The 14,424-nt window shown below is 40.5% G+C and overlaps 1 protein-coding gene across 1 annotated transcript in view; it reads right to left on the bottom strand.

Moving 5' to 3' along the window:
* LOC311258641 (BMP/retinoic acid-inducible neural-specific protein 3-like) overlaps positions 1-14,424 on the bottom strand; it is a 57,737-nt gene that overhangs the window by 11,893 nt on the left and 31,420 nt on the right. The window contains exons 3-6 of the mRNA XM_084355113.1: positions 11,540-11,730; positions 9,087-9,277; positions 2,783-2,888; positions 2,309-2,545 (exon numbers count right to left, since the gene is read on the bottom strand). Of these exons, the coding sequence (XP_084211239.1) occupies positions 2,309-2,545; positions 2,783-2,888; positions 9,087-9,277; positions 11,540-11,730 (725 nt within the window). The remainder of the gene's footprint in view (positions 1-2,308; positions 2,546-2,782; positions 2,889-9,086; positions 9,278-11,539; positions 11,731-14,424) is intronic.

The raw sequence follows: 14,424 nt of genomic DNA, 5'->3' as shown, positions 1-14,424 counted from the left end.
ATTTCTTGTCTTTATGACTTGACAAGCATAAGCTCACCGCTCCATTAAACAATTGACCAGTGCACACTGGATTGTGGGATGCGGTAAAACACAGAGGGTGCACCAGCCATGTCCTCCAGTTTGAGGCATTGAGGCAGTCTGAGATGGCTCAGTCGTATTTGAGGGAGCCTTTGATATTGGTTAGACCTTGGCAGCCTGTTTTATTTGAGCTAGGAATGCAGGCATTGGAGTATCTGAATTGGGGCACAGCATCTGACAGGTGGTGCTTTAAAAAGTCACCTCCAACATTTTGATCATATTCAGTAAAGCAAAAAGGGAATGAAAATCATCCAGAATTACAATAAAGATAGTAAAAAATGAGAAAGGGTCCACTTTGAAAGCAGAAAGCAAAATCTTTACTCCGTTGGCACGTCAAGACGGAGTAAACTGTGCCTTGTATCATAATTATTCCGAGCATGACACTGTATATTGATTAAAAAGGCTAAATATAGAATCCCTGATATAGTATTACAGCTGCAGCAATCTGTGCTACTACTGCTAATAAAAGTATCACTATCATGATCATCATATTCATCCGCTGAAAGGTGAACCTCCTTTATGCACTAGTTTACACCGACCTATTTTATTTGTATGTGTTTTGTGGATATCTCTACATGAATTTAAAACATATATAATATTTAGAAAAATATGATAACTTTTTTTACACTGATCATCTTCACTTTATGAGTGTCCACTATATTGGCCACTATATACTGTATATCAATATACATAAAACTAGCTGTACCCTCCAGGGCTAAAAAAATTAAGCCAATGCAGAAGTACCAAATGCTGCAGTACCCAGAGTGGCCGGTTGAGACGGCTCCAAAAGCATCAACTCAAGACAGCATGTAAAAATGCCCAACTTTATATGCACATTCACGGCCATGGCTGCTTTGAGTGACAGCTAGCTGTGGGCTGTTTGTTGGAACTTTTTTAAAGCAATCATTGGACAATGATGTGGCCTGTTGTGTGATTAATTGTATGAACAGTGGAGGGACAGATGCTGGGGAGCGACCCTGTTTGTGTTAATTGGCAGACAGCTGTGAAACAGCCGTGGGCAGAGCCGAGAGCTTCTTGGAGAATAAACACCCGGAGTTGAGAGCATAGAGGTTTTTTTTTTTGGTTTTTTTTGAAGGTACTGGCTTTTCAGGGCAAAGAAACCAGCTGCAAAATATGACATCATTTGCTTCTCTGCATGTGTGAAAACAGATAGCTCTTTAGCCTTAACTAGCTTGGTAGTTTTCAGCTAGTTGGGCGTGTTTCAATAGGCAGACTTTGAGCTTAATTCTGGCTGTTCAGAAACCTGTGGGTGACGTCACAGTGGTTCCATCTGCTAGGTATTACAGTCAGTGACTACAGTCAATAAGTAAGTAAATTATGTTTATTCTGAATGCAAACGCCACTTACTAACTATACTTTAAAGACTGTGGTAACAATAAGGGTCCTGCCTAAAACAACAGGTAACCTTTCTGATTCTGTTTTGTCCTTTTTTATCACAATTTTGTTTCCAGGTTAACAACAGTAGTGGTTCTAGGGAGAAGTATTTCCTCCATTTCCATCAGTAGTTTGTCCTGGCCTCTTCCTCTGCTGATAAAACAGAGCAGTAGAGATCTGTATATCCCTTACTGAAGGACACATTTATGACAATTGTGCGTGTCGGCATTCTGAGCACACTCCTGCCCTCACTTCACACCCAGCTATTAAAACATAAACTTTGAAAGTAATTGCACTTAGGGATATTTGAGCCAAATCTGAGGAGTGGAAAAAAAAGACATCCATTTTGATTTCACCTGAGTAATAATCACCACGGCAGGGTGACTGAGCACAGCAATAATAACCAAACATTATGCTAGGAGCTTCCACTCAAGCTCTGTTTCCCCGGTGATATGAAAAGCCGGACTCGCAATAAATGGGTTTTATAGCTGATTAATCTGCTCCCGACATATTGTAAACTACCTGAGCCGAAAGCTGTTGATTTTTTTTTAACCCGGTGCTGTCGGCTTGTTAATTTGCTTTATGCAGATAGTGTGCCGGGGCCTAGGATTCACAACCAGCTATTATAGTTCACCTATAAATCATAGAACAGGGAGGGAGATACATATAGGATCTTCAGTCAGATTTAACGGTGCAGATAAAACACTGGAATTCACCCCAACTCCCTCTCATATGAATGATTTATGTTCTTAAAGTTTGATTTTCCTGCATTAAGATGAGGTATGCGATGTGAAAAGGAAGAGAGAATTCATTATTTTCCACAGGGCTTTGTTACCTGATTCCTCAAACTCTTTATAGAAGATATCCCACGTCTCTGTGATCCTCTCCAGGCTCTCCTCCATGGCTTGGATGTCCATATAAGGGCAGTTGCACTCAGGGAACTTGGGGTCACAGTTGCACCAGCAGTCATTGTCCTTGCAGCCAAATTCACCCTCTCCATTGCAGGCTATGTAGCTGAGAGCAGCCTGCACAAAACTTTCTCTCAAGTAGTCCGGAAGGATCACCTGCAAGCCTGTAAAACGAAGCTGGGTTTAGTACCGTCATCAAACTGCAAACTCTGGGAGTGACAGTGAAAGTGTGGTGGCAGTATCATGCTGGCTGAGCTTATAACTTACTTAATAAAAACCATAAAACTGTGTATTTGTGCGTTGTTTTTTTTATCCCTTGGCATATGCCTTTTAGAAGAATGTTTGATCTTCAAACAACATAACATGACAATCATAGTAAAATTAGTTAAAATCAGACAAACCTTGCAGCTGGACTTTATTTTCAGGGCTCTGCACCAGCACAGAGCTAACGGAGTCAAGGTTGTCATAGTTACTGCATCCGAGAGGACCTGTTCGGGTTTCTGTCACCTGGGCAACAACAAATAAAAAAACTCACATATAAATTCTCTGAAGCATCCATTTTAGAACACACACACACACAAAAAAAAAAAATCTACTTGAAGGGTACATCTGAATTACAAATATAAAATTAGAGGGAAGCCAATTAAATGTGCCTTGTGTAACATAAAAGCCTGTCTCTGTTCTATTAAAGTAGTTTCTACATAATCGATTGTACTTGTGAATGTGAAAGAAACAGAAAGAAAGTGGGGTAAGCTCATTTAGAGTCTTCTAAATTGCTGTAAGAGTACTTTGCTGCACTCATTTTTCTGCTAGAATGCTAAAACGTTTCTTTTTTTCGGTCCAGTCGCTGATTGAAGATGTTTCGATTGACCTTTGCCACAAAGCAGCTCCAGCAAAGCATCCTTTTTCACTTCATTTGCAAGAAGAGCTCTTATTTCAGCACTCTCCTTTTTCTTGCTGTGGCACGGCAGGGAGCATGTAACGGATTCTCATTTTTCTCTCTTTGTGGTTCGGGGACACCATATTTTGTTTGGCGATTTGTCCTGGTCAGGCTTGTCAGAGGACAGTTGGTGTAAAGTGACAGATGGATGAGGCGAGACAATGAGGGTCAGTCGATCAGTAACACAATCATAGAGGGCTGAAGGGCTTGGGAACTCATATTGAGGCCGGAGCTGCAGGGAAGTGAAAACCCAGTGTGGGGCTCTTTAATCAAAAGCCTAATCCAGAAGAAAGGGGTTTGTGAGCGGAAGAATAAATATCCTCTCTGAATGGGAAAAGGAAAATGAAGATAATTTCATTGCAATTCTTCGACTATAATATTTATATCACATTATAAATCCCTTGTTTCCCTCATGAGGGATTTTAATCCTGATATGAATGTGAGGAAATGAGATACAATGCTGGGTTTCACACCACATGAATATTGAATCCATATAAGGAATTATTTGATATGCCATATGATATGCCATATGGCAAAACATTGACTGATGAGCAGAGTATTCAATTTCCGCTTCACATAGCAGCTGCTATTCACTGTAGATGCATTCTGGTATATTAAAAATACTTAATAGGACATTATTGGCCACCTGTATCTTGACACATGGCTATATGAGGGAATGAAGCGAAGGCTGGTGCGCTGTGGGAGTTTTTTTTGTCTTTCATTGGTATATTTTTATGATGTGAACTAAAGTTCAGGTGCTTAAGGTATTTCACTGACTCATTCCAACAGCAGAGTGGGAGGAAGAGAAGCATAGGAAGAGGAAGGCTTTGATCATCGCCACATACAGAGCATTATTATTCTATAGCAAATTTCTGAATAACAGCAAACCTTTAATGCAGCCTGGCACACAAATGTTTACAATGTATGGTCATGGTTCTTGAAATAGTCTGCCAGAGGAGCTGAGATGCTCCAACTTTAACTTGGATGCTTTGAAAGATTTTTGGCCACTAGAGAGCAGTACACACACTGCCAGACATACTGCATGCTATACAGTTGTTACAGTTAACACGGTGACTGCCGGCAAAGATTTGCGCCAACGCTTTCAATTTACCATTTTAAATGATTAAAATGGTAAGTTAATCAAACTTTAGTTAATAGTCATTTCATTTTTTACAAACTTTTTGTTGTTAGGTTACTGCCTTTTGGCGCAAGGACTAAATGGGAATGAAACTGTTGAGTGAATATTTATGACAATAGTTGAAGAACATAGAAAATATATATTTTTCAAATTAAAATCTCAAAGGTACAAGCTTGTCTTTGTATATTTACAAAATAAGGTAGACGTTAACTAAAACACAGTGATAAGAAATGTCCAATCAACGATCTTAAAATTCTGTTGTGTGGGCTGCTAGCAATAATCTTGAGTTTTAATACATTTTCTTAAGAAACATTGAGGATGTCATTGAATGCGCAATAAGTATTTTCTGCCGCTACCCAGTGAGCAAAGAGTGGTCTAGATCACGTCTTTTAGACGTCATTTAAGGACATCCAAGACGTTTAAAAGACGTCCTCTGGGGAGCCAGAATGAAAGTTTTTATACGTCTTTTCTGGACGTTGTATAGACGTGTATATAGGTTGTTTATCGACTAATTCTGGGTATGGGGTGTCTCAAATCAAAACAAAAGACCAAGTGTTGTGTAGGGGGTGCCTGGCGGAGCAGGGGGTCGGGATGGGGCGAGCTGGCTGCAGATCCAGCCCTTCTGGGGTAATAAACACCCAAAGTCACATCGGATTCTTACTGTTTAACTTCTGGGTATAAGAGCTAGATTTATCTTCACTCCTGTTTAACAACCTGACTGCAGCAGTGATCCACAGAGATGACCGCCATGGTTGGGTGTTCATGTACTCTAATGTTGACAACCAACCGGAGCTGGAGCGGGAACGTACTTTGCTTTATGAATGTACTGTAATGTCACAGAGAGGAGAGGGAGTAAAAGAAGAGGGAGAACCGGAGTCTGTGGCTGGTGAGTGCTGAGTTAAGTGAGAGGTTGAACTGGATTCAAACACACAGACACACATACCCTTTATACATGCTGCTGCTTGCTAGCTTACAGCTAATGTAGGGTAAACTAATCTGGCTGTTTGGGACTAATATATACTCCTGCATGCAACACGAATAAACATGAATGATCCCAACCGTCAAATTCGGGTACAAAGGTAATGTTTTAAAGTATTACTCACGTTGTGTTCATTCTTATTTGCCGAGGTTTGATATGATTGAAATATAAGACGAGCTAGTTATTATCACGTCACATATTCATTTGATTCAATGTTCAATGCAGCTTTGAGCCATTATTCATGGTTTATGTGTGTCAGTATGTGGATACTTGATATACCAAGTCTGTTTTTCTGTCTAAAATATATTGCTCAGTAGTCTGAAACTACTTTTTGTCATGTCTCTATTTGGTGCCCTTATGCCAGCAAAATGCTGTAAAAATGAAGTTTGTCTTGACTCTGATCATAGATGATCGAGTTAGCCGTCTATCTACCCTGTGATAATCCACACAACAATCGATTGAGTCAGGGAACACAAAAAAGTATTTCTCTCCCATAATGAGAACACTATACAACCGTGAGGCTGTCCACAAGATGAAAATATGAAGCCAGACATCCCCGCAGTTTCCTCCTCCAAGTCTGTCCGCACGCATTGATGAACAAGCCGACAGCATGGCAAATATGGCCTGAGTCAATCGGGGATATCGCCATCAGGTCAGTCTAGGAAAATTCTCAAATTTAACAAAAATGATCCCTGACGCTCCTGAACAACTTGAGTCATTATTCATTGTAGAAACAAGCTGATATGATCATAGACTCTGCTCTGCACCATGGCTTTTTTAAAAGAGTCCAAATTTCCACACACACCACAACAGTAACAAGCTTTTCCTCCAAAATGAGCTTCAATTTCCCCTTTGCATGCAGACAGCAGGGGGGCCTTGCCTTGCCAGCCCTTTTTCATTCATTCCTCAAGTCATTCGATTACAAATTCATGCAGAGGAGTTGTATCTGTTCCACTGCTGCGTGGGTCAACGCCCTGTGGCAAATGATGCACATGTGTGGAAGAATGTGTCACTCCTTTGGCTCACTTTCTACCAGTGATGGAGGTGAGTCTCTCCTCTTTCCACTTCCTACCTGTCAGTTACGCCCGCTGACTGCCTTTGGAGCATGAAAGCACACTCTCTTCCTTTCTGTAGCTACAGAAAAACCCTAATTCCCAAGAAATGAAACACACAAAAGCATCTGCCTCTGCACCTCCGATGTGCCCACCTTAGCTGCAAAAGAAATACCCAGCCCTCCCTGAACACAATGTAGTGCGAGGACAGAGCTTTGATATAAGTGCAGGGAGCCTGATTCATGTTCTGCTATAGCAGAGAAAGCCACACTTCACAAGCCGACTACCACTGTGTTCAGAGGAATAAAAAAGGCAGAAAGGAGGGTCATCCGCCTCTCCACAGCCCTATTAACCCCACGCTACCTGAAGGTGACAACCGGAGGCAGAAACCTGTCACGAGCTGTGTTTCACAAGATTCATTTATCTTCCCCTCACCATATGTGCACATCACAGAGCTTCCTCCAGCCTCGATGTGCTCGCGGCGGCTCAAGATCATATCTCATCGCGGGCAGGCTGATAAAAAGCATCATTTTCCACTTCACCGTCAATCATTGTGTTATAACAGGAAATCACACCCAAAACTACATGTATGACTTTTAGAGACGCAGATTTTTAATTTGCAAATGAGACTTGGAAGCGGCAGACAAATTTAAATCTTGCGGTTTAAATTGGAGTCTGTGATTGTTTCTAATGAACAGTGTGTGCACTTTACATAGAGATTAACGGGTATGAAGAGATCAAGTGGAAAATGAGTTTACATATTTTTAAATGTACCTATTTATTTAGAGACTCTATATTCATTTAGCACAGTATTCTTTCATGGTATTTAACTTACCGGTACATCTCTAATTTGTTTGACTTTCTATCTTGTTATATGATGAATATATGCAGAACTTTTATATGTAGTGTTCTTATTATCTCTGAATGTGAGCTGAGCAATTAATCAAAGTTGAATTATGGTGCAACATTTAAATCTACTGTGATATTTTGAGAAAGGTAAACTGTGTAACAATATACCATTATAAATTAAGTATTATGGTGCTACAGAGTTGCCCCTGCTTACAAACCATACTCTCCAGACCAGCCCACTCACCAGGATATAATGTTTACCACAGATACGTCCAAGGATGACATGTTTTAATAACAGGGCATAATCCTGTTCACATTACTGTATATGACTTTCACATCAGGAGGTGGAGGGACGGAGGCGGTGTTATTACAGCCAACAAGGCTGCCAAATTGCCGACCGCTGTTCAAGTCACAGCAGTGGATATGTATTTGTAAGCACATCTGAGGATATTTCTAGCCTTTTTTTTGTCTTTGGCTATTTTTCACAGGAAGTTTGACTACCACCATTTGTGATCATGGCGACCAAAACAGCTTATTAAGCCGGATCATGATGTTTTCCTCACCTTAACCAAGTCATTTTTTGTGAGGAAAGCATAAGCGCACACTGGAAAAAATGCAACATGAAAAATAAGTGAATAACAAGGAAAACATGGTGTTTCTCACTTGTAATAATATATCTGCCAACTAAAATTAAGTCCTGTTAAGCACACTGAAATGATCATTTCTAGGCATTTATATCTTATATTAAGTGTAATGAGATCGGTTGTGTAGAAATTAGACAAATGTACCGAGTAAGATTGAGTTTTTACAGTGTTGTGACAAGAGAGAAACAGAAAATTGAAACTAAACATACTGATTGGGTAAGAGAACATGCTTATTTAGACACCAGCACAAATTTAAAATTACCATTCCCCGTAGACTCATGACTCACATCGACAGGACTTCTTTTTGCATGTTGTTCAACCCTTCTCTTCATAAATAATCACTTGCTAGTATTTGCAATGTAATTCTGTTGTCTGAGACAAAAACAATAAAAGTCCCTTGAATGTTTCAATGCTGTCATTAAGTCCAAATAGTTCCTGGTGAACTCTCTCATTTTGATAAAGCCTAAGACATCATGTGTTGGAAAGTTTCTCACTGAAAGAATAAAGTTAGTAAAGGAGATGATATCATATCACTTCCAATTTTGGTAAACATGCTTTGCTTTCACTCAAAGAAGGGCTTTTACAAGAAGCTTCTCTGGGCAGCATCCCATTTTATAGCAGCTCCAGATGGCAGTAAGAGGTAAACCTTAAAACCTAAAATCCTGAAATCATGTACTGTGATTTTGGGCAAACTCAATGTTTACAATCAAAGCCAGTCTGATGCTTTACAACAAAGGAACAAAAAATAATGGAAGAAAAGGGAGTGCAAGGTCTAATGTTAGTGATTCAAGTCTTAGCAGAGCTCTCTGCTGCTGAAGAAAACACTTTTGTTTCAGTTTTTTATATGATTTTCGCTTAGCTTAGTCTTGGCTACACAACATAGTTTACAAAGTTAGAATGCAAACACAGGGAGACGGTTTCAGACATGTTGTTTTACAGATACTGTAGGAAAAGCGACAACAAAGGTTTCCAAAGAAATAGGATAGACAGCTTATTGTTATCTAATATGATACTGACTGAAGAAGGATGGCATATTTGACAATCAGTGCACTTGTCTGACAATGTGCCTCAAGGATTCAACAATAGAGATACGAGGGCGTTACCTTGATGGCAGTGGAGGCGATCTGGATGTGGTGCAGCTTGCGCAGAGTGCTCTCCCTGTCAATGAAGTAGGAGGCAGCCAGCTGGTGCAGAGCTTCCAGAGTCACAGTGGAGGAGTTACCCGAGTAATCGCTCACTTCTGCTTTCTTACTCAGTTTCCTCTTGTCCACAAATATCGTTAAGGCCTCTTCTCCTGCACAGAGACATAACAATTATTAATAGAAATAATTAAAGGGGTAGGGTGTGCACATTATCTATTGCCATTAAGGGCTTCCGAGTGTAATCCCACTTTAAGCTTCTTGAAGGCTGAGGTACGCTTCTCAGACATAAAATCAAAGAGGTAATATCTTAAGTGTTTAAGTGATTTTTTTGGTGTTTGGTGCCTCTATCTGTGGTGCTAAGCACTCATGCCGAGGTGTTTATGCATCGCACTTCCCTCAAATCACTTCATCAAAAATTGTGCCAACTGGTGTGTGTTCTTTTCTCTTGGATTCTCTGTTAATGAACTTTGAGTGCCTGCATTTGCCACTGTTTTCATGGCGGATAAAAGCTCTTTTGTTTTACATTAATCCAATTAACCAATTCATCATTATGCCACCTGCTCTGCTCCAGGAGAGACACATTCACTAAATACTTTTTAGGTTTGAGAGCACAGAAGCAGCCATACAGGGGTCTCTGAAGCAGAAAAGACACTTGACCACAGTTAGGATTAACAATGTCAGCCTGTATCTGTAGCCACTGATCATAGCAATCAGCACTTCACAAGTCTAGGGGCCATGGTGCAGCACACTCTCTAGCTGCTTGAGAGTCCCCAAGACACTGCACATCATATTCCTCATCATAATGCAGCGTTAATGCTTCAGGGCCATTTTCTGCCCACTGCCTTTCTTCCTCCGCTGCTGAAGGGCACCCTCTTAATATCACAATCTATTTATTAATTTCACTAAGTCCATATGTTTCTGAACACAGAGGCAATCCATTCAGAACCACAGAGGCATATCTCTGGCAACAATCCAATGCAAACTCCTCATTCTCCTCTCTTCATACCACTAAGTGCTGGCTGAGAGCCAGAGTGAGGGGCGGCATCAGCTCAGGCAGCGAGTAGGGCTGCATTACATACAGCCACTCACAACAGCGACCTTTTCTAAGCTACGAGTCAGGTCTAAAGTAATTGACAAGTGTTGCTCTGTAAAAGCAAATCTGCTTTGCAAGACCTGCCCGGGCCTCTCCGGCATCTTGAATTGTTTTTTTTTCTTCTTTTTTTCTTCACTCAGAGGACCATTAATGCTTGTCCATTCATCATACTGCAGAAAAACTAAAAATGGAGTAACTGTGATTGGGAGTCACAGTACACAGGCTTTTACATGTGTACATAAATCTCTGAAGAGTGATTCTGTGTTGCCACTGGAACATTATTTTGTTGTGATGTGTTATTCAGTTACTTACTGTGACTGAGTTATTGTGTTTATGCAATTCCTGTCAGAGCAAAATTCTAAAAGCTTTTATCAACACAAATTGCATATTTTACTAAAGCCTCATTCCTAAAAGCACATTTTTCCTCATATTACTGTAAAATAACACTTGGGCGAATAAGCTCTACACTGGAATACTTTTATTTACATTACTCACCAGGCGGTGAGCATGTTGACTTTACCTACATCATGACCTGTATCAGATATTCTGTCAATGCAATTTGTAAACTGTGATTTTGTTGTTCTTTTCTCGACATGCGATATCTATTGCATGTCTGTCCATCCTGGGAGACCTCAGGAAGAGGACCTCTTCCTGAGGTTTCTTCCATCTTTTTTTTCTCAATATGGCCAGTTTTCCTCACTCGAATCGAGGGTGTAAGGACAGAGGATGTTGTTCACTGTACAGATTGTAAAGCCCACTGTGATTGTGATTTTGGCCTATTTAAACAAAAGTGATTTGATTTGATATCTAATCACTTTTTTATACATTATTGCTGAAATGAGTCATCATGATCCTCATCAATGTAGCCTTTTTTTGCAGGGTTCTCATCTTCAATCGGCTCAGTTGAAACAATACAGAATCAACCAAAGAGAGATTTCAACCAACTCACAGAATAAATCGTAAAATCTGCCAGCACTGGTTACCATTTTTTTCAGCAAAATGGACTGTTGCTTGCTGAAAAAGAAAAGGCTGCTTTTGTCTACATCTGTTTGAAATCAAAAACCCATTGTTCCAGAGATTACTCTGATTTTTGAACGTGTCTCCTCTGTTATTGGAAATTGCACACTTGCTGAGCGAGATTACATAGCTTGAAGTGAAAAACTAAAAGGGTGAACGGCTTACGGAACAAACATGGTGGAGTCTCTAGTCCAATGTATTCAAAAGGTTTAATAAGTTACTGTATAAGGGTTAATGTGTGCCACTATAATATCTTAACAATGTAATCAACCTGCAGTCAAACATCTTCTTTGTTTGTGTTTACCTCCCAGTGTGGCTGACAACAGGAAGTGGGTCCCATACTTCCTGATTAGATTGTCAGTGATCATCTGGGTGGTGGGCCTGCGGCCCAGGAGTCGAATGTTCCTGATGAACTCAGGAGTCAGAGGTAACGGAGACTCCAAGAAGTCTCTCCTTTCCACAGCCAGGTTGTTCACCTTCCATCTCCCAAACTCCCTGCAGGAATTCATGGGAAAAACAAGAGCACAACAATGTAAGTATACACTGTTTTAACAGTGGAGTTCAGTCAAGAAGGTGGTACAGGAGAATTGGAATGATTAGTCAATTAATCTACAAAAGCAACATTATATAGGTGCATAATTTGCCTAAAGCAGAGGATGTAACTGGAATAATGACAAGAGCAGCGAGACAGAGAGGGAAAAAAAGAGAGAGCAGCAAATTTAATTCATTACGTCCCTCTGTGCTTTTGCAATGTGAGAAATCCCTCGACCATGCCGACACTGTCTGAACCAGAGTGAGAGTGAATTGATGGAGAGAGAGAGAGAGAGAATGAGAAAAGGAGAGAAAGCGAGCAACAACAAAAAAAAGACAAAAACAAAAAAAAAAATCCAGACAAAACTTAGATTGTCACCTGGGATGGATACGTGCGCCTTCTACACAGCTAACAGATGTTTTCCTTAATAGCCCCATCATGACAGAGATATACATGAAATGAAAGTACAAGGTGGCCGTACTGTTCAAATAGAGGATGTATTCAGTAATGAGAGAGAAACGAGAAAGTGGTGGTGCAGGCAGTGTGAACAAAAGACACTTTTCCTCTAATAAAGAAAATCACTGACCTCAATCATGAGTGCAGCTTATAAGCTGTGTTTATATGAATACTAACACCTCACTGATTATAATATCCCTGGATATGTTTGTATTGGGGCCGCTTTAAGATGATAACACAACGCACAATACACAATGACGTGAGTCCAGGCAGCAGGAAAGGCGCAGAATTTTAATAAAACTTTGAATGCTGTTCAGGCAGGACTTTCTTCCCTCCTATCTCCCTCTCACAGCCTTTGAGCTCCTGTGACTTTCTTTTTTCATGTAAAAAGCTAACACATAATGTACAGGAAGGAAAGGAAAGGAAAAAAAAGCAGATATGTCAAAGGCAGCATGGTAAGCTGAAGTGGAGCAAAACTCGTAGAGCCAAAGGATGTTCAATCAACAAAGAACAACCTGGCGCTCTGCAGGCATTCTCAGGTATTGTTGTAGAACATTTGCCCAAAGGCACAACTCTTTGAACTGATACGGCATTTGGCAGTGCTTTGACTCCCAGCCTTTACAAAGTTATTCTACTACCAAAGACTTAAATGTGTTTAATGGAACATTTCCATGTGAAGCGTCCTTCACAGATGCTTTGGTAGACTCCTCGACCCGCAGTTCTGCACTCAGCATAACAGAGAGAGCATCCTATGAATTAAAAAGCAGGCTTACAAGTGCGTGTTTCATTTGTCTGACATTTGGCAAAACAGTGCAGATTTTAGGCTGAGAACATTGTGTTTTTTAGAACAGAGGTGCATATGCCATCCTTCATCTGAATAGCTCTGCAAAGTCAAACAAGTCACATCATACTGATAAGCTGAATTACTGTTTTAGAATCTCAATATAATACATTTTATCTTGCTGAAAAAGTGAAAAACATCCCCTACCTTCAGTGTGTATCATTCAGAACCAGATATATCATTGGAATTAAAACGGAATAGTATTTCTTCCAGAAAGAACATAATGTCAACATAATGTCATGTATGGCAGCTGGAACTGGAATAGAAAATCATCAGCAGCCTTCTAGTACAGGCACTATGAGTAAGGTTGATTGCAGAAAGTAACTCATTTCATCATTTCGGTTTTGATCTGAGACACTAATGACTGTAAAGCTTTGCAGAAGCCTCATGAGTGCGAAGTTAATCACCAACGGAGCAAAACCAAAGATAAAACTAAATCAGCAACTTCCACTTAGAAGCTGAGCTGTGAGCTCTGACATGAAATGTTAAGAGTTGAGATATTACACACTGGTGACTGTGAGAGCCCAGACACATGAAAGCAACATCAAAGAACGAGCGGCGAGGAAAGCCAACTGTCACGTCGTCTCACGACACCTGTGTCTTGCTAAAAAGCTGCACTTGAACACACCACAAAGTCTACAGCTGACAGCCAACTTGCTTGTAAGTTCTGCACCTGCGTGAGAGGAAATACCTCTTCATACCTCCACGTGACGCCCGTCCGTATTTGTAATTCAAAAAGGGGAAACCGGAACACAGCGGATACAAACTGTTGTTATGATTAAGCAGCATATTCACACCACTTTCCCTAATATAGCCATTTCTAATCAAGACTATGCCTGATAAAAATGAGCAAATTGCAAAAAGTAAGGAGAAACTGCACTAAATGGGTGAAATCACAGTGACTGGGTCAAGGTGATTCCTCTTCCTTTTCACATTTCTCTTCTCTTGCTTAGCTGAACAGCAATTCAGAGTGAATTATCTCGCCGACTGGCTCTGCCACAGATTCAACATGCTCATTTGGCTGGAAAGCCGTCAATGTGGGCTGACTGCTGCCAATGTTGCAGGACTCACTGCAAAAACTGGGAATAATGACGATCCACCGAAGAAAATGGCCAACCACCGAAAGTCCTGTCAGGGCCCCAAAACAAAACTGAGTCTGTAGCTCTGCTGAGCCTTAAGGGCACCGTGCTCACAATGCTTTATGTTTGTCAACTATGGTCACTAACTAATGTCAAACTCATGAATTTACCCTGCAGGTGGCACTACAGTAAACGTAAGGGGATGTGAACCTCGGAAACTGTTTAAACTTTGAAGTGATATATACATATAATAATTCACCTTGCGAATGCTCTGTCCATTA

Source organism: Pagrus pagrus (genome assembly GCF_965226575.1).
Source record: "Pagrus pagrus genome assembly, chromosome: 6".
Lineage (NCBI taxonomy): Eukaryota > Metazoa > Chordata > Actinopteri > Spariformes > Sparidae > Pagrus > Pagrus pagrus.
Note: the sequence above shows the minus strand (reverse complement) of the source record. Positions and strands in the feature narration are given on the sequence as shown.